General features: G+C 34.8%; 2 protein-coding genes across 2 annotated transcripts; both read right to left on the bottom strand.

Moving 5' to 3' along the window:
* Nucleotides 1-138: 138 nt before the first annotated feature.
* On the bottom strand, nt 139-4,701 carry LOC123662470 (L-threonine ammonia-lyase-like). Its single transcript, XM_045597312.1, has 8 exons — nt 4,570-4,701; nt 4,417-4,487; nt 4,059-4,346; nt 3,572-3,734; nt 3,210-3,368; nt 1,914-2,050; nt 1,207-1,432; nt 139-312 (listed from the first exon to the last, which is right to left on the bottom strand). The coding sequence occupies exons 1-8, from the start codon at nt 4,699-4,701 to the stop codon at nt 139-141; spliced, it is 1,350 nt and encodes a 449-aa protein (XP_045453268.1).
* A 2,076-nt stretch (nt 4,702-6,777) lies between these two features.
* LOC123662469 (L-threonine ammonia-lyase-like) lies at nt 6,778-23,245 on the bottom strand. Its single transcript, XM_045597311.1, has 9 exons — nt 23,216-23,245; nt 22,729-22,842; nt 19,384-19,454; nt 18,991-19,278; nt 17,737-17,899; nt 15,718-15,873; nt 13,959-14,095; nt 7,797-8,022; nt 6,778-7,321 (listed from the first exon to the last, which is right to left on the bottom strand). The coding sequence occupies exons 1-9, from the start codon at nt 23,243-23,245 to the stop codon at nt 7,169-7,171; spliced, it is 1,338 nt and encodes a 445-aa protein (XP_045453267.1). The 3' UTR covers nt 6,778-7,168.
* Between the last annotated feature and the right edge of the window lie 4,256 nt (nt 23,246-27,501).

Raw genomic sequence — 27,501 nt, 5'->3', positions numbered from 1 at the left:
ACACAGTGGACGTATGTTTAAAAGATTTACGCTTTTAGAGCAACGAAAAAAGAAATTCAACAAAACGGCATGCATCCCAGCATATATTAAAAAGGTTTCATAATTTACATTAAAAATATTTAAATTAGTCAAATTAAATTATTTCTGCATGCAAACTGGATTTGGCGCCAGGCAGGGACCACGTTTGGCTCCCGGACCCTTTTCTTGCTTATCATTCATTTCAGGGAATACACATTCCTTGTATTTTCTCTTTATAATTTCGATTAACTCTTTAGTGTGATCCCATCCTCTTGTCTCCACTATCACTTTCATCTAAAAATATAACATTATTCTTTAATTTATACTATCGATATCCACTACATATATGTATATCTAATACTTCCATTATATAATTATCTCATTTACAATAGTGTAATGTAAACTAAATATTTGGGTTCTGAGGTTTTCTACATATTAAAATACCTCAGTACTTATAACCACAAGGTATCAAAATTTTTATTTAAAATACCTCTGTTCGGTATACCTAATCTTTTAAAACTAAAATTTATGTGGTGTCATGGGTCGCCAGGTATGAATGAAGTTCCTTCGGATAGTAAAGAGCAACACAATGTGAAAAAAAAAGTGTTGAATTTTATATATATTTTCTAGTTCTTGATTTTTTTTTAAATTTTGTTGATTGGTTTTTAATTAAGTACATAAAAGTATTTAGGAAATTTAGTATTTTAGAAAATAACAAATACCGTAAAATAAAATAAATCAAACAAAATAATAATAATATTAATGATAATAATTCAAACTATTAAGTGAAATAAAAAAACACGTGTCTTTATTTATTTTTGCCTACAGTATAAAATTACATAAATAATTTAAAAAAAAAGTTTACTAGTAATATTTTAGTTTAACAAACGTCATATTATATAGTCGTGTGACTGATATTACGTCACTTCCGTTATATATTTTTCTTACGTTTTTAGTTCATTTTTTTCAGTTCGGTCGCCCAGCCAAATGTCAAGCCGCAATTTTTCTATTAATTTGAGTCGGATAGCTATACAAATTAGTTCGAGATTGAGATTTTAGTGTCTTATAGTAGAGAAAAAACTCAATCAAGAAATACTATGCCGACCAGGAGTATAATAAAATGGACTTCGATTGTATTGATAAGGATAATAAATGTATGGATAAGGATGAAGAAAATAGCATAAATACCTCTACGCTAAAAACGTCGCCTTTAACCCAAGCGCGTTCTGGGATGCAATCCCGCAGCGTCACTCCCAGGTTAGAGAGGAGTCCACAGAGCTCTGCCATGCCACCCGGCCGATCGCTCACAGTTACTTTGAACTTGATCAGCCGCCCTTCCGCCGCCATACCACGCTCAAGAGCGCGAGCGAGAGTTGTAGTATCGATGTTTCCACCAGACAATATGCATACCACCCTAGATATTGAGTTATGTTGAGTATTTAAAGTTTTATTCCAGTTAGTACTGAGTCATGTGAGAGTTTAGTAATAAAAAGTTGGAGAAAAAAAAACCTTTTTATCTACCCTCACAATTTGAGAGTTTAGTGCGGTCACGAATTCAAAGTGTGATTCTTTATACCACTACCATAGTATGGTAAGCGGTTACAAAGAACGCCTGCAACACTACGAGTGAGTTGCTGACTCAACCCCCGACTTACTAGGAGCTCTTGCTATTTTCTTAGCAGTATAAATTAGCTGTGATCTTCTGCAATGGTACTTCCCCGTTTAGGCTGTTCCTAATATTACGGAAGGTATTTCATGATATTGTTTCTGAATAAAATAAAAGTGACGCCAATTAATTTAACATTGGTTTCATTCTAGCTTTTAATAGTAATTATTGTCATATTATATTTGCTTATTTATTAAGTCCTTCAATTTACCATTTCTGAATATCTTACTTTTTACCCTTAAGATTGGGGAAAAGGCCTGCCATTATACTCGCTATTGTGACTGCAGCGGAACCTTCTACAACGTATCTCTCTTCTTCAACGAGATGCATTATTCCTCGTGCTACCCAATCTTCTTTAACAATAACCTATGATTTTTACAATAATATAATGACATCTATATTTGCTTTTGTTTTTTTTAATGACAAGAATTCTACCAAACATTTTAAGTATTATTTTGGTTACAATTTCTTTTTACTCTTTCTTTCATATTTAGTGTTTAAAATTTTACCGAATGAAACATTGATATAGTACATTACAATTATATTATACACACACTTCAGCCTATCGCAGTCCACTGCTGGACATTGGCCTCCCCAAGTTCGCGCCACACATCCCGGTCTTCCGCAATCCTCATCCAGCCTACACCGGCAATCTTACGTAGATCGTCGGTCCAACGGGCCGGAGGACGTCCCACACTGCGTTTGCCAAGACGCGGTCTCCACTCTAGGATCCGTCTACTCCAACGGCCATCGGACCTGCGACACAGATGACCAGCCCACTGCCACTTCAACTTGCTAATTCTGTGGGCTATGTCGGTTACTTTCGTTCTCTCGCGGATAGTCTCATTTCTAATCCTGTCTTTGAGAGAGACCCCAAGCATAGCCCGTTCCATTGCACGTTGAGCGACTTTAAACTTGTGGACCAGTCCCTTGGTCAGTGTCCACGTCTCGGCTCCGTATGTTAACACAGGCAGGACGCATTGCTCGAAAACTTTTGTCTTCAAGCATTGCGGAATCTTCGAAGTGAATACAATTATATTATAGTACATTACAATTATATTATATACTAGCTGACTCGGCAAACGTTGTCTTGCCGCTAAACGCTATTTAAAAAGGGGTTTGTGATAGAAGCGTAAAACTTTAGGGTTGTATGTATTTTTCAACGCCAAATCACAATAAAATATAAAATAAATAAATTTTCTAAAAATATAAAATAAAAATTTAGGGGTGGACTACCCTTAACATTTATGGGGATGAAAAATAGATGTTGTTCGATTCTCAGACCTACCCAATATGTACACAAAGTTTTATGAGAATTGGTCAAGCCGTTTCGGAGGAGTTTAACTACAAACACCGCGACACGAGAATTTTAAAGTTCTCGTGTCGCGCGTGTACATATATACATATATATCGTAAGTATTGATAAATATTTTACAACAAAAAGTTGGGTAAGATATAAGTTAAAACGTCGTTATGTAAAAGAAGCTAAGGTGCAGATACAATTTAATTAAAATCATAAGCATACCATTTTGTCCAAAATTCCACCTTTTAAATTATGAAAGGTATTTACTCCAGCCAAATTCACAGCTAGACCGTCAGCTATCGTGGACTCTATATTTATCTTCACTCTTTCATTTCTTTTAAGTGCTTCTACCATGCTATAAGTTTTTTCAGTTTGAATACCCTGATAAATTTAATGGATAAAAGAGTTTTTCATTTTTTATGTAGAATAATAATTAGATTACAACCTTTTTAAAATAATGAGTAAATATAATTTTATTTAATCTATTACGCAAATAGATAAAAGCAACTATTTTCAGATATAAAAATTAACGCAAAATGATCATTAGATTTTATTAAAGCAACACGAAAACAATTTTTGCTTACATAAACTTCAGTATCAGGCTTAAGATGTTTTACGGCAATAGCGATGCCAGTTACGAGGCTGCCACCACCTACAGGTACTAAGACGGCATCCACCTCTGGCACTTGTTCAATAATTTCAATGCCTATAGTACCTTGACCTTCGATTACATTAGGGTGATCATAACTGTAATATAATTTTGATACTTCAATATACCTATCGCAAATAATGATGGATTTGCGAGCCGAAAAGATCTAGTCGAATAGATGGATTGACAAAAGTTCTGATTCTAATCAGATTTATAATGTTAGTTATTTTAAATAATAGTTGAGGAAAAATGACATTGTTCAAAAAAAAAAAAAAAAAACTTTGAGAGATGTATAAGCTACCACAGCGGATCAAGCTCTCTACATTTCTATTTATTAAGTGAAGAACATTTACCTTACTATAACTATCTGTATATATTTATCAGCACATCTTCACTATTTTAGGTAGAATTATTGTACTTACCCATTAATGTAATATAACTTTTTTTCCTTAGATAAAGACATGGCGTAATGCTTAGCTTCAGCCATATTTTCACCATGTAGCAGCGTTTTTGCTCCAAACGATTGACACTTCATGAGTTTGGTAATAGGGGCTCGAACTGGCATCACAACTATGCAGGGAATACCGAGCTGAGTGGTGTGGTAACTCATGGATAGTCCATGGTTTCCAGTTGACGCTGATATAACACCTATCTTTTTCTGTTCCTCTGATAATAAAAGTAACGTATTGCGGACACCACGTTCCTTAAAACTAATATATTAAATAAATGAGATTGATATAATTGTTTAAAATATTTTAGCTGTTTCTATATTTGCCTCACCATCCCGTATACTGCATAAACTCCTGTTTTAGATATATTTCCATCCCTAGTTTATCTGACATGTGTGCTCTCTGTCAAAATATATTTTATTATTTTTATCAATTAACTACCTGTTTCACATCTTTTATCTATGTTAATAAAAGTTTAAACTACCGTGCAAGGTGTTTTGATAACCGTGCCCGCGATGCGACGGGACGCGGCCAAGATATCGTCATATTTTATTTTTCTAGGATTCTCTGGATCGCAAAACTCGTCAAACTCTACGTCCTGTTTTAAATAAAACATTTCGTAACATAAATATGCAAACTTAGTGAGCTAAAGATATACTTTATTACTCATAAAGAGTACATTTGTGTAAAATACCTATTATTTATACTGTTACTAATAATTTACATATTACTTACGTTTTGCATTTTATTGTAATTTCTGTTAAAGTTTATTGGCGTTCAGTAGCATAGCATCAGTATACTTTTAATATTATTTATAGTTTAATATTATTATTAGTTTTAGTGTATTTAACACATAAAATTTTATGAAACCACAAAAATTTTAATCGACTTCTAATTGCCAAAAATTCAATGTCATAGCTTTGATTATTTTTTAAATTCAGAATTATAAACAGGGTTACTTTATGAAAGAGGTACATAAAATATTTGTCAAAAACAATATACAGGTATTCTTAAATCATTTCCCAAATCTATTCCTTTACAATCTAATATATTTCGTCATTCGACAAACTTACAAATTCTTCGTTAAGTATTGGCATGTTTCTTTTATTTATTTAACAATTTATTATACGTACAGAATATATAAAAGGTGTAGACTGAATTATTTTCAGGGCGACAACTTCAACAGCTTCCATTTGCCAAGACAATTCTACTTCTTCATAGCTTTTCCAGATGCGACACCACTTTCGCGATCCATGGAAAGATTAAAATGGGAATTGCTAGCTGTTCACGGCTAAACCAGACCTGAACCAAAACATTTCAGACATTTTCAGTGAGCTCGCAACATCACCTGAGAATAGTGAACAGGCCGGCGAGAAACTGTTTCTGATGATTTTGATTTTGATGATGATATTTTAGATTTCGACTATAATTAGTTTTTTTTAGATGCCATACCTAATTAAAGAAATATAAGTTTATTTTATTATTGTTTATCTTATTTCTTTCATATCTCATTAAATATTGATCCCAGCAAAAAAGTGTAAAGAGCCTTTTCTGTAGAGAATTTATGTAGATTACTTGAGTAAACATTTTTTGAGAGCTAGTTGTGCGCTAAAAATGTAGGTACTGAGTATCAGGACGGAATACCATCAAAGAAGGCAAAATTAAATCAGTGCGGCGTAGCACTACAAGTTTTAGAATTAGATATGTTGTGGCACAGCAACCAAACTTTTAAACATTAGTATGGCCAGGCACCGTACCTTTACGTTGTGCTCAATAAATCGGGTTTTTGCTGAACGTTATAGTACGTTGTGCCATATCATATCTACCAATATGTAACGTACATATACATTGTTCGCATGAAAGCGTTAACCACAAATTGCACTGATATAATTCATAAGACTGATTAGGTAATTATGATAAATATAATTAACTGAAAATAAATAATATCATACAAAAAATTTTCATTTTAGTATATTTGTAATTATAATAATATGTTAAATAATTGTGTTTGCTCGCAAACGAAAAAAGAACCGACTTCAATTACATCACAGTACACCCAGTAAAAAGTTATTGCGGATTTTCGAGAGTTTCCCTCGATTTCTCTAGGATTCCATCATCAGATCCTGGTTTCCTTATCATGGTAAGGAAACCAAACTAGGGATATCCTCTTTCCAACAAAAAAAGAATTATCAAAATCGGTACACCCAGTAAAAAGTTATGCGGTATAATACAACGTAGGTTGACGAAAAAATAGTCAAGTAAAAACGCATTATTAGATATAACTCGATAAGTAGTAGTTAGATCTCAAATAATTTAAATGAGACCAAATGACACGGACCACAATTGCGTAAAAATTGTGAAATGAATCCGGTCCAACCAGTCATAAGTTCTGAAGTAACATACATTAAAAAAAATACAATCGAATTGAGTAACCTCCTCCTTTTTTGAAGTCGTTTAAAAATCGGGGTTTTTTTTTTAATTTTGAGAGCTTCCGCTGCGTGCGCTGCAGTTTTGCAAAAATCATATATGAAAGAATTGTTCATATTCCAGGCGGACGAAGTCGCGGGCAGAAGCTAGTTGCATATATTTATTTGATAAATTTGGTATCAGCATTGCACCCGTGGGGCGGTTCGCTAGTATGTAGGGGCGGGTAGCTTATATATATCTACATAAAAGTAAATTATATTATTCCTTTGGTGAATAGCTCTTATATTTTTAATAATCACAGTTTAACAAATTTGCTTAAAGGATATAGAAATACATTCTCTTTATTAGGTACATTAAATTGATACAGAATTAATTATTTAATTGCTTCAATATTTAGCTAAACATAATTATATTATGTTCTCGTATCTCCTATTACATAAACGATTAATAAATTGGTTGTTTTAGTTTGGTCTTATAACTACACACTTACGAGTAGATGTCAGAGATGCGATTTCAACGATACGATCTCATGTTTTAACAATAATTCCGCCTGTTATCAATTGAAAATTTTCCTTGTTAATTATACATCACATACGGGACATATATACATATGTTGTATTTATTTGCCACCTAAATTTCCCTAATATTCAAAAATATTAATGTATAACATCGTCTAACGAGTCTGTACTCGGCCTTCGATGTGATAAATCACACTCCCGACTGAAGTACCATTCTCGATACGAGTTTGTAATCATTGATCTGAGTTCATTCGTATGTTCAGGACCTCGAGTTTCACATACCGCTTTGACCTGTAATATAATAATTAAATGTCAAAATTATCGAACAATAGACAAACACGCTAAAGTCTAAACCAATTCCCGAGTCTTTATTTGTGCTGAGAACTAAAAACGAGTAAGTTGATAACGATCATCTGTTAGTCTGTTACATGCATAAATCGGGACGTTACTTTCAAAGGAGGTCATTTTAAAATGTATCATCATTCATCATTTTAAATGTATATTGTTTGAATAAAAAAATTCAGATGGTTCTGCTGAGGGTTGGAACCAATTTTTAACTCGTAGGTAGGTATAATAAAAGTTTTCATCAAATAATTTTATAAATTTATTTCTATTTAAAAAAAAATCGACATTTATTTCAAATGATGTCGTAGGCAATGTTTTAGAAAACTAGATTTGACTAATTATGAAAATGATCTACTGGAATTTTGTATTTATTATATTCATTTTACAATTTTGTCCCCTTATTTGTTCTAAAAATACTAACCCGAACACTAAAAATGTCTCCATAGACCCAAGCGCGCTCTTGAATTATGTCTTTAATGGAGACTCCAATAGACGCGATCAGCTTGCAGAGTTCCGCGATGCCTCCGGGACGATCGCTCACGGTCACTTTAAACTTGACAAGACGTTGTTCTGCAGCGAGACCACGCTCCAAGCAACGACCCAGAATTGTTGTATCAATATTGCCACCGGAAAGGATGCATACAACTCTAAAATATATGAAATAGCATTTAAAATAATAGAATTGTTGAAACACTCTCTTTTTTGTTTTATTTACGGGACTTAATTAAGTGACGTCATCCATTAATTAGGTGAGCTTGGAATAGAGGGAGAGAATGGAGGTAGAGATCCAATGAAATCACACCAAATTACATTTAATCCGAGGGGAGGGGGGATAAATGAAAATTTCACAACACGGCCATTCTCCGATTAGCAAATTTTTCGTGTCCGGGCTTGATTAAATCGTAATATCATCATATTCAATCATGCACTTTTTTTATATATTTTAGATAGCATCCGTACCTAGCTGTAAAAAAAATATTGGCTTCTGTTTTAAGTAATTAAGACTAAATTAATTTAACTTATGTTCAAAGAACCTCTGTTCTCTAATTACCGTGGCGTGTCCGCACACCAACTTAATCTTAAAACTTGCTTGTAATTTTTATAGCGTATAGATTTACTTTGATACATTCAACGTTTTAAACGATATTAAGCAGCGTGTATCGCATAACAAAATATCAACTCAATAGAACCAGTCTACAAATAATTATTATGCAGTAATCGTATGTCCAATGGAAACTTCTAATTGCCGTAACATCTGCTGTTCTCGAGTGCACATCCCTAAATAAAAGTATCGCGTCTCCTCAGTGTGTGCCGAGGTCCATCAGCAGTTGTATGACTCTTATGTTAGTGTACCGCCAATGAAGCACGTGAGTATATAATTACCGTAGCCTTGGTTAAAAACTTTTCTAATTACCGTTGTTCTTATTTTAATACTAGATTTTTAACATAGACCCAAGTTGATCATGTAAATGGAGACAGTACTTTCAACTTTGGCTTCCGTACGTTGTAATAATCTAGAATTTGTATACTGTGTCGGTTTTAAACATTTTTAAGAATATTTATCGTTTTCTAATTACCGTATACTAATTACCATATGTTTATAATTACCGTTGTATGAAAAAGTAATACTTGTTTACTAACTGGAACCGCGATGAAAAGTTTTACCGTGGTTTTCGTAGATTATTATTATCATTGTCCGTAAATATGTCTATATTATATGCTGACCATTCATCAAATTATTTAATTTATAGGATAGGAAAACCCAAAAAGACCAAAGAGGAAGTTAAAGAAAATAAAAGGCATGCCGCGCGACAACGCCGAAAACGAATTAAAAATGCCCCTTTTTGTATTAGCAATAAAAAAAAAACAAAGGAGAAAGAAGGGTACAATAAAAAATATATATAAAAATACTGCCTATCTGTGAAATGTCACTACAAGCCGGAAGAAAACTCAAAAAAAAAAAGTAGAGAAAATTTCAGAGTTTACTATAAAAGACAAAAGGAAAAGGGAAAATTGAAAACAATCGAGGAAGAAGTGACCTTAGATATAGAGGTGCTTGATAACAATATAACAGATCCTCTTGAAACTCTGTCACACCACATCTCAATGATTTATCATACTCGCTGCGCTAAAAAGTACACTAAAATAGTACAAAATTGTTCTGAAAATCCCAAATCAAAAAAAGAAGATAATCAGCAAGACGAAATTTTTCTGCAGTTGACTTCTTTTGAAATAGAATTAGTTCCTTTGAAAAAGACACCAAATTTTAAACCTTCTTTAACCACATCAACGCAGCGTCCATCTAGTGCTCTGTCTTCATCTTCTACTGATAGTATGTTATTTTATTATTAATCAATAATGAGCATTTGACAGAAAATAAATATACAAGTGTGAATATTACGGAACGAGCTTCTTCCTTGTGTTCAACACCAACTTCACCAACTTCACCATCATCAAAGACAACTGTCGCGAAACCGATACGTAAAAAAATCTCACTCTTATTGTTATTTAGAAGGCATGTATATAAAACAAATAAAGAAATGTCATATTTGAGACAAAACAATAGAGGAGCTAAGAAGAGCAAAAGAAAAGTACAGGCAGCAAGCATTAAGACTGAAATATAAAACACGCTACATCCAAAACCAAAACAAAGTCATGATTAAGAAACAGAACTAAAGTATTTACATAATAATAATAATATAGGGACTAATGTAGAGAAAACCAAACAAGACATCCAAATTTTAGGTAGTGGAACTGTGTAATCCTTTAGTCGCCTCTTACGACACTCACAGGAAGAGAGGGAGTGGCTATATTCTTACTGCCGTAACCACACAGTATATTTTCTAATTACCGTTACATTAAATATAAAAAATTTTCAAATTACCATACTCATAAAATTTTTAAGTCTCATTATCTTGAAAACCACAATTAACTGTTACATGCCAAATTAATTATTGAATTCGTATTTTGATTTGTTTCATATTTTAATGTATTTAAGTCAAATTAGTGAAAAATAAAAAACGTCACGGTAATTAGGCAAAGAACGCCGAATTGGAGAATGACCGACCAACTTTAAATAATTGTGTTTGCAGGCAAACGAAGAAAACCCGACTTCAATTATATCGACAAGTAATACAACGTATATACAATTTTTATACAATTTTTTGAGTCCCTTGAAAATCTCTTAGAAGTACTTACACCACAGTATAGTCACATGGTAGTGATGGGTAATTTTAACACCTGCCTCCTTAAGCAGGACTACAGAGCTTCACGCCTACGCTCTCTTGTAAGCTCTGTAAGCATGCACATCCTTCCCTTGAACGCCACCCATACCCTACCCACATGCTCTCCATCACTCCTTGATTTGATATTTGTCTCCTCTCCAGACTTTGTTGTTAAGCATGGACAGTGCCCGGCCGATGCATTCTCTTACCACGATCTCATTTTCCTCTCATATAAAATCAGACCACCAAAGGCAACGTCGAGAATTCTTCTGCAGCGCAGTTTTGGGGGTGTGGAGTTGAACCGCCTGCGTGAGGATGCTGCTATGATTGACTGGTCAGCGTTATTTAGCTCTTCTACAGTGGATGAAAAGATTGATATCTTTAACTCCCGCCTAATCCAACTATACGATGTGCATGCTCCTGTTCGACCCGTGCGTATTAGACATCTGCCTGCTCCCTGGCTTATAACGGAAATTAAGTCATTACAGCTTCTAAAGAATAAAGCAAAAGTCAGATATAAGGCTGACCCGAGCCCATCGAACAAGGAGAAGTATAGAATTTCTCGGAATCGCTGCAACAAGGCATGTAGGGATGCACAACGACGCCATATCCATACTTCTGTTTTAGAGGAAGCAGACTCTGCGAAAATTTGGAAATTCCTCAAATCACTAGGAGTTGGCAAAATCAAACAAAATATAGCTTCAAACTCATTTAACCTTAACCAACTTAATAAATATTTCACATCCTCTGTCAATATAGACTCTAGGACTAAATCTAACACTCTCAACCAACTTTCTGCTATTAGAACTCCTTTACTGTCATCATCTTTTACTTTCTCTCAATTGTCTGCATGTGATGTCAAGAAGAGCATATTAGCCGTTAATTCAGATGCCGTAGGATCTCATTCTATTAGCCGTAGTATGATCATCCCTATCTTAGATTCCCTTCTACCTGTTATAACTCATATCTTAAACGAATCCTTGTGTACCAATACCTTTCCTACTTGCTGGAAAGACGCTCAAATTATTCCTTTACCCAAGAAACATATTCCATCGCCTTTTCTGATCTTCGTCCAATATCAATCCTTCCTTTTTTGTCCAAAGTCTTAGAGCGTCTTGTCCATCAGCAGCTTTCACTGTTCCTGCACTCAAACAATCAAGTACGGCTACGGCTCTGGTCAAAATCACTGACGACATTCGATTAGCTATGGACGGGCAGAATCTCACGGTATTGACCCTGCTAGACTTTAGCAATGCGTTTAATACTGTCGATTTTGATATCCTACTGGCTATCTTGTGTTCTCTTGGCATATCTCCATCGGCAATTGACTGGTTTCATAGTTACTTGTGCGGACGGCGGCAGCGTCTGCGTGTCGAAAATTCATTTTCAGACTGGTTAAACGTAATTGCCGGCGTTCCACAAGGTGGCGTGTTGTCTCCTCTTCTTTTTTCGATCTTCATAAACTCTCTCGGTCCTCATATATCTTCTCCCTATCACCTGTATGCAGACGATCTCCAAATTTACTCTCATGCAAAATTAGTGGACTTACCGACCTCTATAATTGAGTTGAATAATGACTTGGACAACATTCACAGTTGGAGTAAATCATACGGTCTAAACGTCAATCCTTCTAAGTGTCAAGTCATTATCATCGGTAGTTCAAAACTAGTGTCTCGAATTGACTGGTCACTTATACCACCCGTTATTTTTAATAACACCGTTATTAATTACAGCGATAAAGTAAAAAATCTCGGTATAATTTTTGACAGTCACCTCTCGTGGACACATCAACTGAGTGAGTTAAGTCGCAAATTATTCGCAGCTGTCGGATCCCTTCGCCGGCTTCAATATTTTCTTCCTATCCCTACCAAAATTGCGTTAGCACAGTCACTCCTACTACCGATTCTTGACTATGCTGATATTTGTTACCTAGATCTTAAAGAGGAGCAGTTAAATAAGCTTGAGCGCCTCCAGAATCTCTGCATACGGTTCATATTTGGTCTTCGCAAATATGACCATGTCTCCGATTTTCGCAATCAACTCAAGTGGCTCCCTATCCGCTTTCGCAGGAATACGCACATCCTTTATTTACTATATTGTGTACTTTTCCATCCAGATACACCGCTTTATCTAAAAAATCGCTTTGAGTTTCTCTGTGACACTCATGAACGTTCCCTCTGGTCATCTTCAACCTTAACACTCAAAACTCCTTCTCATACTACTTCCTTTTATTCAAACTCCTTTTCTGTTAAAGCTGTACAACTTTGGAACTCTCTTCCTCTCTCTATAAGAAAAGCTCAATCTCTTGCTTGTTTTAAAAAATATCTAAAGGCGCATTTTTTGTCACTAAATACCTCATAAATATCATTATCAGCTTCATAAATATATATATTATGTAGTATTTATTTATGTAGTATATGTATATGTATATATTTATTTGTATATATGTATGTGTATGTATATTGTGTGTATATGTATGTGTATATGTATATTTACTTCTGTTAATATCATACTGCTTGTTAACTATACGCCAATTCTTTATCAACTGTTTGTACACTTCCCTCCCGCTTCTCTTTTTCTTCCCTATGTCCTATGCCCAAAGGTTGTCTGGAAGAAATCGCTCTTAGCGATAAGACCGCCTTTGTACATCTTTCTTTTCATGTATCACTTTTTTGTAATGTTTCTTTGTGGTGTACAATAAAGAATATTTATTATTATTAACGTAGGTAGACGCCAAAAATGGCGTAAACTCATGTGTGTTGCCCAGTCACTACACTGGGCATGCGGGTTGGTGACCGGTAGCTTTGTCGCACCCAAAACGTTGCTGCCAGTCTTCGGGCTGTGTATTTCAAAGTTGGATAGTTCCTGCCATCGGTCGGCTTTTTAACTTCCAAGGAGGTAGTGCAACTGTGTTATCCCTTATTCGCCTCTTACGACATCTACGGGAAGAGTAGGTGGCTATAATCTGTACTGCCGTTACCACACAGCAACGAAAATTTTATTATTTCCCGTCTATTTATATTATATTCTGCGTCAATCTCACGTAAGGGGAGGAGCGGGTCCAAGCAAATCTCACTAAATCTCACCTCCCTTAGGTGTGTCCCTTAGGAAGGATCTAAAGTTTAGATTCTAAACTGATCGAAAAATAGCTCACGTAATATGTGGATATCATAGAGACGTAGTGAGCATGAAATTGGAGAACTTGAATAGAAATGTTGGAAATAAAAGACGTAAATTTAATTGATATAAGCACCAATTTTCCAAGTTTAAAATTAAGTTATTGGTTTTTTTTCTGTAAATGTCTTATAATGTATACAGCTTACGTTACTTACATACTCAGAGCTATATAATATACTTACTTCTTGCCGGCTAGTTCTGGCACTAGCCCCGCCATGATGGCTGCAACACAAACTGCGCCACCTCCTTCCACCACAAACTTTTCTTGTTCAACAAGACGTAGGATGGCACGAGCGATCCAATCCTCATGGACAGTTATCTATAAAATATTCTCTTATTGTAAAAAGTAGCGTAATTTGACTTTATTGGTCCCCGTAAAAGCTAATGTCGAATAGCGTTAGGAAGAAAGTTTTTTTTTATTTGTTTAAAGGACACGGGGACCATTGCTTTTTGAGGTTTCCAAATAATTGATAAGCTACTGGTATATATGATGCTTAAAGAAATAAGTAAGTGCTATAGTGAATAAGAGTATAGTTATATCCGAAGAACCATGACCAAGATCTTCCTTTTTCTCATTTGCTTTTAAAGTTTTCTCTCTTTAGAGATAATTCTTAAAATGCGGAAGCAAATAAAGGTGAACTTCTGCTGATGAACCTTTTAAATTCACTTCATTACGATCTTAAATTTAAGGTCATCATTAGTTATTACACTTAAGCGTAGGTATATCTTCTCTTCCGCAGGCGACAAACGGGGGTGCGTAGGAGGCGCTACTTAATGCGCCTCCAGTAACGCCCCTATGCCAGTGTTGGGCCGGGATGGGAACCCGGTCCTGCTAGACACAGCGTCGTCGGGATTGTTCAGAGAGCCGGACAGTCCCCATGTAGGAAAAGCCTGGCCTTTTCGCCGAGGTCAGTCTGTCGCTGGAGGGATCCTGTTGCCTGCAGATTCGGGATCCTCTCGTTTCCCGTATATCTTGATGGCGAATTCTTAACAAAAACGCCTTGTACATAATTTAACAAATATCGGAACTCAAACCAGAAGAAATTATATGATTTCTTAACTGTGGTCTGATTGTATGACACATATTCGTAGTAGAAGATAAAAAAAGAAGAATTAAAACAGTCGGTCCAGAATTTTTTTAGGCAACCCTATATTTTAAAGTATGTCTCATTCTATTATCAGCTCGGTGAAGATCGACTTAGGTTCGGATCTTAAACCAACAATAAAATTGTAGTTCCTAATAACAATTTTTTTTTAATAGCGTTATCATTTGTCTTTATAATGGGTCAAACGATTTTATACGATTAGGTTAATTAAACAAAGGTTATCTCTTTGTTTCATATACATATACTAGCTGTGCCCGCGACCTCGTCCGCGTGGCATTTACCAAAAATGTTATTGTTCAGTTCGCAAAGTTATAAAATAAATAAATTTCTAAAATAAAAATTGCCTAAGTTACTCCTTACTATATTAGCTATCTCTGCCAGTAAATGTCCAGTCAAAATTTTCTCCAGCCGTTTCAGAGATTAGCCGGAACAAACAGACAGATAGACAACAATTGTAAAAGATGTTATTTTGGTGGTATCGTATATACATCCTTATGCATTTAGTAAAAAGCGGTTATTTTAATATTACAAACAGACACTCCAATTTTATTTATTTGTGTATAGTATAGATTATACAACAAGCTACGTATATACCTACTGTTATACATGTCGTAATAAATTTATTATAATTGTTTAATGAAATGTTATCAATATTTATTGTAAGAAGTGAAGATCTATTATTATTTTGTCTACGAAACAAAAAATATAATCGAATTGAGAACGTCTTCGTTTTTTTGAAGTCGGTTCAAAAGAAACGAAACCAGATTAGTTAAATCATCAAATAATAGCTATAGCGATGTTTTATGCATGTATGTAGAGCATTTGATTCACTTACCATTCGATCAATGAGTGGCTTGATCGTGGCAAGTGCATTGTATCCAACGGTAGGTACCGCAAGACCATCAGCTAGTGTTGATCGAATTTCCACATTTACTGGTTCATCTTTCGCCAAAGCTACTTCCATACTTGGACATTTTTCTGTTTCCGCTCCCTATAAACAAATTATCATCATTATCAGGCCAAATGGCCTGATTTTACATAGAATTTGACATTTAAGTGAAACAACTTTTTCGGATTTTATCGCGGTTTACTAACTTTTTTGATTGCCGACGTTTCGGATACTTTACAGCAACCGTGGTCACGGGAGGACTGAGGTGTCAGACGTCCTAACGTTACAAAGTTATTCGAAATTACCCAACATACATCAATATTTTATTTAGTCCTATCTACGCAGAATGTGCTAATTGAGTCCTCAATCTGTGGTAAATTATGTTTGGTTTTTGATTTAATTATATTAATAATAGGATCCCAAGCAGGTGGTTATAGCCAGCCATCTTCTCTATTGAAATTTGGATGTTTTTTAATTTCTTTAGCCTCACGGATCATCCTTGGTTGAAATCGGTGTTCTTTTGCGAGGATCTGTGGTTTATCGAATCTAATATAATGGCTAACTGTGTCTAGACTGTGTTCACGGATTGCGGACTTAGTATAGCAACGATGTTTCATATGTTCTTTCGCGAGTTTTAATCGATCGTTTTGTTTGTCCTATATAAGAGAGACCACAGTCACAATCAAGCTTGTGTACTCCTGCATCTTGTAAGGGTTATATGACACTTGACAGATGGTAAAAATTGACTTATCGTTTTTGGCGGCTTGAAGAAAGTTTTTATAGAAGCTCGCTTTAGGATGAAGCCAATCTTGTCAGTGACCTCTTTCATAAAAGGTAGCACAGCAGGTACTCGTTCGACGGTGGCTGGTTGTACACGTTCACTGTGATCCAATCCAAAATCCGAAAAAGTTGTTTCATTTAAATGAGTAAAGTTCACGTATTACATTAGAAAACAATATAGAATTTGACATATTTAGTGTCCCATTAACATATATTATAACATAAAAAAATATGTGGTGTCATGGGACACCGGTAGGAACGAAGTTCCTTCGGATAGTATAGAAGTAACACAATTAAAAAAGTTGATTTTTATATATATTTTCAGGTTGTTTTTTTTTTTATTTTGTTGATTGGTTTTTAATTAAGTACATAAAAGTATTTAGGAAATTTAGTATTTTAGAAAATAAGAAATACCGTAAAATAAAATAAACGAAACAAAATAATTATAATAATTCAAGTAATTCAAACTATTTAGTGAAATAAACAAACATGTGTCTTTATTTTATTTTTTTGTCTACAGTATAAAATTACATAAATAATTTTAAAAAAGTTTACTATATTTTAGTTTTACAAACGTCATATTATACAGTCGTGTGACTGATCACGTCACTTCCGTTATATATTTTTCTTACGGTTTTAGTATCACATTTTTTTCAGTTCGGTCGCCCCGCCAAATGTCAAGCCTGCCGTAAGGAACTTCGTTCCAATAAATTGTTAAATTTAAAAACGACGTAGGTATTCTAACAATAATCACTACTTTAAGAAAAAAAATGGGTCTAATTGATGATGCTTCGATTCGCTTAAACCGAATATAAAAATCATCATATCAAAAATTTCGATGTAACGAGTACACCGTTCCATAGCTTAATTGGCTAGAGCACCGACACGGTCAGTCGGAAATGCAGGTTCGATCCCCGCTGGAACGGTCGATTTTTGATATGATATTAAAAAATAATAAAAAATGTTTAGAATTCCTAATGTGTGTGTAACACAAAAATAAAAATCGTACAAAATACCTAATACATTCCAATATTTATCAATAAGCTTTATAACCGTGTCTAACTTTGGTCAAAAGAGCTAAATGAAGTAAAATAATTCATAATTTTTTTGTTGATTCTTATTTGTTTGAACATGCATACAGACGATTTTCTGTTCTAAAAATACGCAACTTAATGCCTTACTTACATAAACAAGAACGTGTGGTTTAAGATGCTTCACTGCAGTAGCTACACCCGCTAGTAATCCACCGCCTCCAACTGGTACCAACACTGCGTCAATGTCAGGCACTTGTTCCAATATTTCTAAACCCACAGTCCCCTGTCCAGCCATTATATGAGGATGGTCGTAACTATCACATAAAAGTGACAAATACCATTTAAAGTAAATTCAGAAGTATAAAAAGAACAGATAGCATAATAAAAAAGTGTGTGTCGGCTCCGATGCCAACTGGAATTTACTCCTTATGAAAAATGATATTTAAAAATTAAAATGTTGAATTAATTGAGTTAAATTACAATAAATAAAAATAACACTAAAATAATAAAAAAAAATTGACGCTTGCTCTCCGTATCAGAACAGTAGGTATATACCTACTGCTGGAATACTATTATACCAATATCTATACATATAATAAAATGGTAGGAAAGTCAAAACTGTACATTGAATATTTTTTTAAAAGAATACTTGGGGTGTGATCTACAATCGATACCGAAGCCAAAAATATAGTTTTTAGAATTTTTGTCTGTTTGTCTGTGTGTCTGTTTATCTGTATGTATGACCGGGATAAACTCAAAAAGTACTGCATAGATTTACTTCAAATTTGGCACAAATATTATTCAGAAGTCGGGGTCAACATATAGGATACATATTATCACGCTATCACCTACGGGGAACGAGCAGTGAACCTTTATTTCTTCAACGCATTCTGTAACAACGTGTAATCTAACGACAAGTATTTGAATGTTGTTGTTATTATGTAACCATAATAAGTTAGCTTCACACTATAAATGAAGACATTCTGTAGTATATTTAGTATCAGCATTGCGCCCGTGCGAAGCCGGGGCGGGTCGCTAGTATGTAATGTAAAAAAATTCTAAAAACTATAATTTTGGCTTCGGTGTCGATTGTAAATCACAGCCCAAGTATTTTAAAAAAAAAATATTCAATGTACAGTTTTGACTTTCCCACCAATTTATTATATGTATACATGTATAGATAGATACAGTCAAAAGCGCTGTAAAACGTTTGTCTCGACGTCATTGCTAAGCGTTACTGTTTCACAAGATTTCACTCCCCATATTTTTTTATACATCGGACCTTAAATCGTTTCTTAAAGAATACTCTAATAATTTTTGATTAAATAATCACCCTCTCTTTCGCCTTCTGTACTAGAAACATACTTTAGTATAAAACACTTATTTTAACAGCCGATTAAATTACCCGTTAATATAAGTGAGGTTTTTCTCCTTCGAAAGCGTCATAGCGTGATGCTTCGCTTCTTTCATATCATGACCGTGTATGATGACATTGGCACCAAAAGATTTACATTTCTCTATCTTCATAATTGGGGCCACGTTAGGCATAACTACAGTTGTAGGTATCTTCAGCTGCTTCGCATGGTAACTTAGACCCTGGGAATGGTTCCCCAAAGACGCAGATATGACACCACGTTCTTTGGCTTCCGGCGAAAGAAGGAGTAATGCGTTACGTGCTCCTCTCTCTTTGAAACTACGCAAAAATAAAAGTGTTTGAAAATTTAGTAAAAAAAATTCTTAATTAATAAATGTATTTGTCGTTTACAATGTATTTCCAAATCAAAATATTTATAAATACCTTCCTGTATTTTGTAAAAAGTCGTTCTTTAGATAAATATCCATACCATATTTTGAAGACATGTGAGATTTCTGTAATTAAGAACGTAAAGATTATTTACAATTTATTCTATTTTTTTTTTTTTATTTAGGTACAAGTAATATAAGGGTTTTTCAACAAGAACTTTGTTTTGTAAATTTAATTGAACAAAAAAATTTGATGACAACATAGTACATGAGTCTTTTTTATTGTGATTAGTTTGACACACACTTCGGCACGAAATGGTTCGTTTAGTTATGTTTCGGTTACTGTTATTCTTTTGTTAACCGACTTCCAAAAAAGGAGGAGGTTCTTAATTAGACTGTATTTTTTTTTCTTATGTAGGTATGTTACATCAGAACTTTTGACTGGGTGGAGCGATTTTTGTATACAGATTAAAAGTTTGTGTTAGCTATGAACCCTAAAAAGTACCTTTTTATGCTTGACGATTGCTTGAAAGAAGAAGTAAATCGAAAAAGTAGAGGGAGGTAAGAAAAAAGGTGACTTTTGTCATTGTTAAAGAATATTAGCAGTTAGTAAATTTATAGGTAATAATTGATCAACACTTAATAATTCGAAGTTTTATCTATTTACTCTCAATTTCGAACCATTTGATATTTCGAACATTCGATAATTCGTAATATTTTTTGGGTCCCCTGAGTTTCGAATTAACGAGAGTCGACCGTATAGGTATAATCTGAATCTCGGAAACGGCTCCAACGATTTTCATGACATTTAGTATGCAGGGGATTTCTAGAAAATGTCGTTTATCCCTGTTTTTAGGCAATGAAAAAAAAAAAAGGCTACGATATCGTTAGAATGCGAAGGTAAAATTCGCAATTGTCAATAAAGTTGTAATAGCTTTGGTGGGAAATCGGCCGGTCGGAATCGACCGAGAAGACCACGGTCCAAATCCGCATGTCTCGAGATCAATTATTTTTTCCTTTTTTTTTCCAATTGCACTCATGATTTTTCATTTAAATAACCAGTTCATATTTTTTTTCCAATTATGTTTCTAAAATCGGAAAATATTATGCATATTTTACTATTATGTATTTCGTATTTTAATGTGATTTCCAAAAAACACGATTTACTAAAAATACTCAGCTAAGATCGGTCACCTAGGTACTTGCATTAAAAAGAGTAAGGCTTGGCAATGATGAATGAAAAATTATTATTGAATTTCATTCATAATTATATTGTCAAACATCACTTTTTTTAATATTAATCTCTCTCTCTCTCTTTAATTTCGACTGTCCCTACGTATAATATGAAATTGAAAAAAGGCACTTAACATTTTTTACGCTGAATGATTTGTTAAGTATCGATATTGAGTATAAGCTCATGAAAAATGTGATTTTATGTGTATTTTATAGGATTTTCCCTTTTTTCTTTGAAAATATACATAAAAAGTAGTTTTTTCATGCAATAAAAAAAAAAAATAGAAAATTTTCAGTTTCGATACTGTACGTAGGGACAGTCGATTTTATCATTATCGTTTAATTGTTTACTAGCTGTGCTCGCGACTTCGTCCGAGTCGAATACGAATAGTGACTTTACATGTTCAACGTGATTCTTTAAATTGGCATAACTTTTTTATTTATGAATCAATTGACATGAAACAAACACTAAATGTTAAGTTAAAATTGCCACAATATATTAGTAAAAACCCCATCTAAATCAGATAAGCTGTTTCTGAAATTAACGTGCACAAAAATTCAAACAATAATTGTTTTAGGTGCTATTTGTGTTGATAAAGGTCGCAATAATATTTTCTCATATATCTTAAATGTACAGAGAGCGACCCGTTACATTTTTATTATAATTATGTATTGATTTACAATTCACTATTTATTGTTTTATTTTGATTTATAAAACAAAGTTCTTATTGAAAAACCCTTTTCCTTTTCAAAAAAGACAGTTGATATGACAAATTAATGTTTATTCTTGACGTGTAAGTATATCGTGTTCACAGTGAGTAAATTCTTGATTTCTTATGCAACTTAAGAGTTGACCCATTAGCAGTAAATCGTAATAGCCATTTAATTGTGTTGGTATGGTGCAAGTACAACTGAAATTGCTTTAAAATGCATTAATTTACTGTTTCGAGATCGCTTATTTACTTTACAATACCTCAGATGTATTTTAAAATAAATATTAATCGATTCAGCCTGTAACATCCCACAGCTGGGCATAAACCTCTTTCTCCATATAGGAAATATTAATAGTCGTTGCTAAATATTTCATAGTAACACTACTTTATACGCCAACGCCGCGTTGGCGCAACGGTTACAGCTATGGATTGTACCTGTTGCGTTGGCGGTTGCGGGTTTGATCCCTGCTCATGACAAACATTTGTATTGGCCATAAAGGTGTGTGGCTACGGCAATAGCTGTGTGGCTACGGCAATAAAGAATATAGCCACCCCCTCTCTTCCCGTGGGTATCGTAAAGGCGACTAAGGGATAATACAGTTCCACTACCACCTTGGAACCTAAAAAGCCGACCGATGGCGGGATAGCCATCCAATTGCTGGCTTTGAAATATACAGGCCGAAGACAGGCAGCAGCGTCTGTGGTGCGACAAAGCCAGCCCTGCGGTCACCAACCCGCCTGCCCAGCGTGATGACTATGGGCAACACACATGAGTTCACGCCATTTTTGGCGCGAGCTTGTGGAGGTCTATGTCCAGCAGTGGACTGCGATAGGCTGAAGTGATGATGAGTGATGATACAGGTGTTTGCTGTGGTCTGGGTGTTTGTGCAGTCCTTGTGGGTCTCTCCACCGTGCCTCGGAGAGCACGTTAAGCCGTCGGTCCCGGTTGTTATTATGTACACCTGATAGCGATCGTTACTCATAGTAGGTAATATATCCGCCAACCCGCATTGGAGCAGCGTGGTGGATTAAGCTCTGATCCTCTTTCCTAAATGGGGAAAGAGGCCTATGCCCAGTAGTGGAATATTACAGGCTGAAGCGACTAATTAACATATTTTTTTTATGTAACACTGTTAACCTTCCAGGTCTCCAGGGTTTCAGTTATACATTACGAGTATACTTTATAAAATACACACTTTGACACCTCTTTTATTCCTTTAAGTTCAAAATTTTTCCTTAGAAATGTATGAAAATGTCACTTACTGTTTAAAATTAATATCATCTCAGAATTTAAAGCTTTTTTTTTACGAGAGTCGTTTTTTAAGGTATATTATTAAGGTTTAAACTTTTAATCACCTTAACTTATTATGATTATCAACTAATTCCGTTAATTTTAAAATTACATTTTGTTTAAAAGCTGTAAAATATTTCGAAAAGTAAATATCTATACATACCACGCATGGCGTTTTTATAATCCCACTTTGAATTCTGAAAGCGGCTGCAGATACATCTTCAAATGAAATTTTCTGGGGGTTTGACTTGTCGCACATGGGATCAAACTCTACAGTCTAAAAAAACATTTCTTATCAATATATCACACTGAATACCCTATACCCTAAAACCCAAATGACGACTGAAGAGTTTCAATAATTTTATGAATTACAACATATTCATTAGGGTCAAAAGTGTCGCAATTAAGAGCACCCTATAATAGATAGTAATACTAATTAGAAATACAAATAAATAAATTTTACACATTGCTTATCAAACTCATTGTTCGATAAAAAAAAAGTTAAACTTATTCTATATCTTATTTTTGTACAATAGAAACAAAAGTTAGAGTTTTAAAAATTTAAGAAATTTGATAATTGTAATTAAAAAAATATTACCTAACTATAACAAAATATCAGAATATTATTTAAACAGTAATAACGAACTTACTGAATTTCTGCGTATTTCGTATTGTTCCATTTTTATATTAATAAACAGCTACACAATAAATTCGCGACTTTGCACTGTCACGACCGACTTTGTACTGACAATTCTACAACTTCTTGTTGAAATATTATAAGTGATAAACAAGAGTGCGCCAATTTTGTTTAAATACTTAGAATTTTGCCTTTGAATCCTATAACCTATACCAACTGATGGTGGGGCAACTAAGTTTAAGACAGAAAGAATAATTATCATACATCGTAAAAAAATGTAATCAGTTTAATCAATTTTTAATTAATTTTCAATCAGTTTTCATTTGAAGTCGATCATTTTTGTGGAATAATGTATCATTAATTAATATTACCACTATCATCTAAAAACTTTCATTCTTAGGATTCCGTATATCAAAAGGAAAAAACGGAACCCTTATAGGACCACTGTTGTCTGTCTGCCTGACAGGAATCTTTTTCTCATCATGACCTGCCGTCTCATGTCTTTCTATCATAATAAAAACTATTAAGATAACCTTAGGAATTTTTTTTTGTTTTATTTACAATCACATCGAGCATTTTGGTTGGAACACCGATACATTATAGTCATAGCACGGCAAAAAAAAATTTCAGATACTTTTACACATTTTTCAACGAAAAAAAAAAAAAAAGTGTAAGCCCGATGTTGTTGTGGAGATATTTGACATTAACATAGCGTTGATTGATTAACTGGTTTCAACTGAATTGGAATCAACTGAAAGCCACAAGGTTTATAGTTTATTTAGTAGCGTTCTATGAATTGCTGTTCAACTTAGCACGCCCACCATAATGGACACGAGATTGCGGCAACGCAACACTTGATAATAATATATATATATATTATTATGGCATTGCCATTATTATGGCGCCATATGCGTAATCGTTGACGATAGGTACACTTACGTTTTTATTGAACTACTAGCTGCTGCTCGCGACGTCGTCTGCGTGAACGCTATACAGCACAGAAAATACCTATGATTATACCATTTTAAATAAAATTCATTTACCCGTTTCTTCTTTACATTTCATATCTACAGAAAAATCTCATAGATGGCGCTGCTTTAAAATTGTCTTGTCTACTTATATTCATTTAATTATGTTTATCAGCTTAGTTACTTATATTGCGTGATTTTTATAGTGTGAAGCTAGCTTATATAGCATGGTTAATAACATAATAACAACAACATTCAAATATGCGTCGTTAGATTACACGTTGTTACAGAATGCGTTGAGGAAATAAAGGTTCACTGCTCGCTCCCGGTCGGTGATAGCATGATAATATGTAGCCTATATGTTGACCCGACTTCTTAATAATATTCTTGCCAAATTTGAAGTAAATCCATGCAGTACTTTTTGAGTTTATCCCGGACATACATACAGACAAACAGATAAAATTCTAAAAAATATATATTTTTGGCTTCGGTATCGATTGTAGATCACACCCCAAGTATTCATTTAAAAAAATATTCAATGTACAGTTTTGACTTTCCTACCATTTTATTATATGTATAGATTTATGCATTAGCCAGTCAGTCAGTTCAGTCTATTGTAGTCCACTGCTTGACATAGACCTCCCCAAGTTCGCGCCAGATATCCTGGTTTTTCGCCATCCTCATCCATTCTACATCTGTAATCTTACGTAGATAGTCAGTCCAGTGGTCTCTACTCCAGGACACGTCTACTTCAAGGACCATCGGTTCTGCGACACAGATGACCACCCCACTGCCGCTTCAACTTGGTAATTCTGTGGGCTATGTCGGTTACTTTCTTTTGCGGATAGTCTCATTTCTAATCCTATCTTTGCGAGATCATAAGCCAAGCATAGCCTATTCCATTGCACGTTGAGCGACTTTAAGCTTGTGGACCAGTTCCTTTGTCAGTGTCCACGTCTCAGCTCCGTATGTTAACACAGTTAGGACGCATTACCCGAATACATTTGTCTTCGAGAACTACGAAACTAAGAAAGACTTGATGAAGTCTGCCAAACAGTGCCCAGCCCAACCGAATCCTCCTATCAGCCCCTTCTCAATGTTGTTGCGGCCTAGTTGGATGGTATGGCCTAGGTAAACATAATCCTGAATAGCTTCGAGAAGGGTACCGTCGACCGATACCGGTCTCGGTATGGCTTGGTTGTTAAACATAACCTTCGTTTTGTCCAAGTTCATACCGAGATCGACTCGTCAGGAGGATTTCTTTTAGGCCGGCTAGTGTTTGGCCTAGCTCATTCAACGTCTCCACAAAGATGACGATGTCATAGGCGAAACGAAGGTGAGAGATGTATTCGCTGTTGAAGTTGAGGCCTCGTTTCCCTCAATCTTAGGTCTTAAAGATGCATAATTCGATATAAAACAAATCTTATGATTAAATCAAAAAATTAAATCAAACTCATTTATTTGTCATATAGGTAACATTTTTTTTTTATATTTCAACCGCAGTTTACAACCCTTTTTTATTTAATTATACGAAATACTATATTTTTTTTACTAAAATTTATAAATTGTAATCAACAATGATTCGGCACCGATATTTCGACATGAAAATTAACCTCAAAAATTAATAAATGTAAGTACCTACTGGATTAGGATTTGACCTTACATACATTCTTAAGTTATGAGAAAAAATTTAAAGTACATTTTATTTATTTTATTGGAAATCCTTTTAAAAGAAATTAAAGTTGAATGAACTTTTAAAATTTAAAGTGAATACAAACGTTAATTTTTTTTTAATTTACATGCTACACGTTACATCTTGGCTATTACTGAACTAATCTCGGACAAAAGGGGCCTACTCAAAGCACTGCCTGCAGGGCCTGCTTGCAGTTACTGCCGCAGAGGATGTTGCTCCACAAAGCACTGCAAATCATTTACGCGGCATACGTTGTCGTGTTCACTTGTGTTCTCTTTGTCCTTGCCTAAATTCGTCAGTTTTTATAAATGGCTCCTACATTATTCAAACACCAAAAAATAGCATTGGGTTTGACTGTATTGAGTACTTGTAGCATTCAAAAGAAAAAAAGGAAGCACTGGTGTAAAAAAGTTTTATATTTTTCATGTAAAAGCGACATAGCCTGCGACCGCATATCTTTGTTATGATAATGATCGTGGTTAGTTTTCCAAAGACATGGCAAATCCCTCTACAATTAGATTACGTCCCTCCACACGTCTTTTTCTCGTTGGCTCATTTTTCTTGAAGAAAACAGAGCCAAACAAATAATATAATAAAACCAAACCAACTAACTACCAACTAACTGATTAATTGCTAAATGACAACCACTGACAAGACAAACCCCAGGTCAAATAGAGTAGACAAACGTCGCAATGTACCGACGTAAACAAAATGGTGGTCTAAATCGGCCCGACCGAGCTACACATGTCCCTGATTGCAGTTTACGGAGTGGGGAGATCGTGTGTCGGGCTGGCAGAACGACACTGCGGCCCTGCGACAGGGTGAACAATTAAAATATCGGCCCTGCATGCATACATACAATACGATCGGCAGTGGCACTGCAAGCAGGGCCCTGCAGGCAGTGCTTTGAGTAGGCCCCGTAAGAACCTTTGATTCTTATTTCTTCTTTCCCCTTAAGAATCAAAGGTTCTTACGGGGCCTACTCAAAGCACTGCCTGCAGGGCCCTGCTTGCAGTGCCACTGCCGATCGTATTGTATGTATGCATGCAGGGCCGATATTTTAATTGTTCACCCTGTCGCAGGGCCGCAGTGTCGTTCTGCCAGCCCGACACACGATCTCCCCACTCCGTAAACTGCAATCAGGGACATGTGTAGCTCGGTCGGGCCGATTTAGACCACCATTTTGTTTACGTCGGTACATTGCGACGTTTGTCTACTCTATTTGACCTGGGGTTTGTCTTGTCAGTGGTTGTCATTTAGCAATTAATCAGTTAGTTGGTAGTTAGTTGGTTTGGTTTTATTATATTATTTGTTTGGCTCTGTTTTCTTCAAGAAAAATGAGCCAACGAGAAAAAGACGTGTGGAGGGACGTAATCTAATTGTAGAGGGATTTGCCATGTCTTTGGAAAACTAACCACGATCATTATCATAACAAAGATATGCGGTCGCAGGCTATGTCGCTTTTACATGAAAAATATAAAACTTTTTTACACCAGTGCTTCCTTTTTTTCTTTTGAACGCTACAAGTACTCAATACAGTCAAACCCAATGCTATTTTTTGGTGTTTGAATAATGTAGGAGCCATTTATAAAAACTGACGAATTTAAGCAAGGACAAAGACAACACAAGTGAACACGA

This window comes from Melitaea cinxia, chromosome 18 (assembly GCF_905220565.1).
Source record: "Melitaea cinxia chromosome 18, ilMelCinx1.1, whole genome shotgun sequence".
Classification (NCBI taxonomy): Eukaryota; Metazoa; Arthropoda; class Insecta; order Lepidoptera; family Nymphalidae; genus Melitaea; species Melitaea cinxia.
Note: the sequence above shows the minus strand (reverse complement) of the source record. Positions and strands in the feature narration are given on the sequence as shown.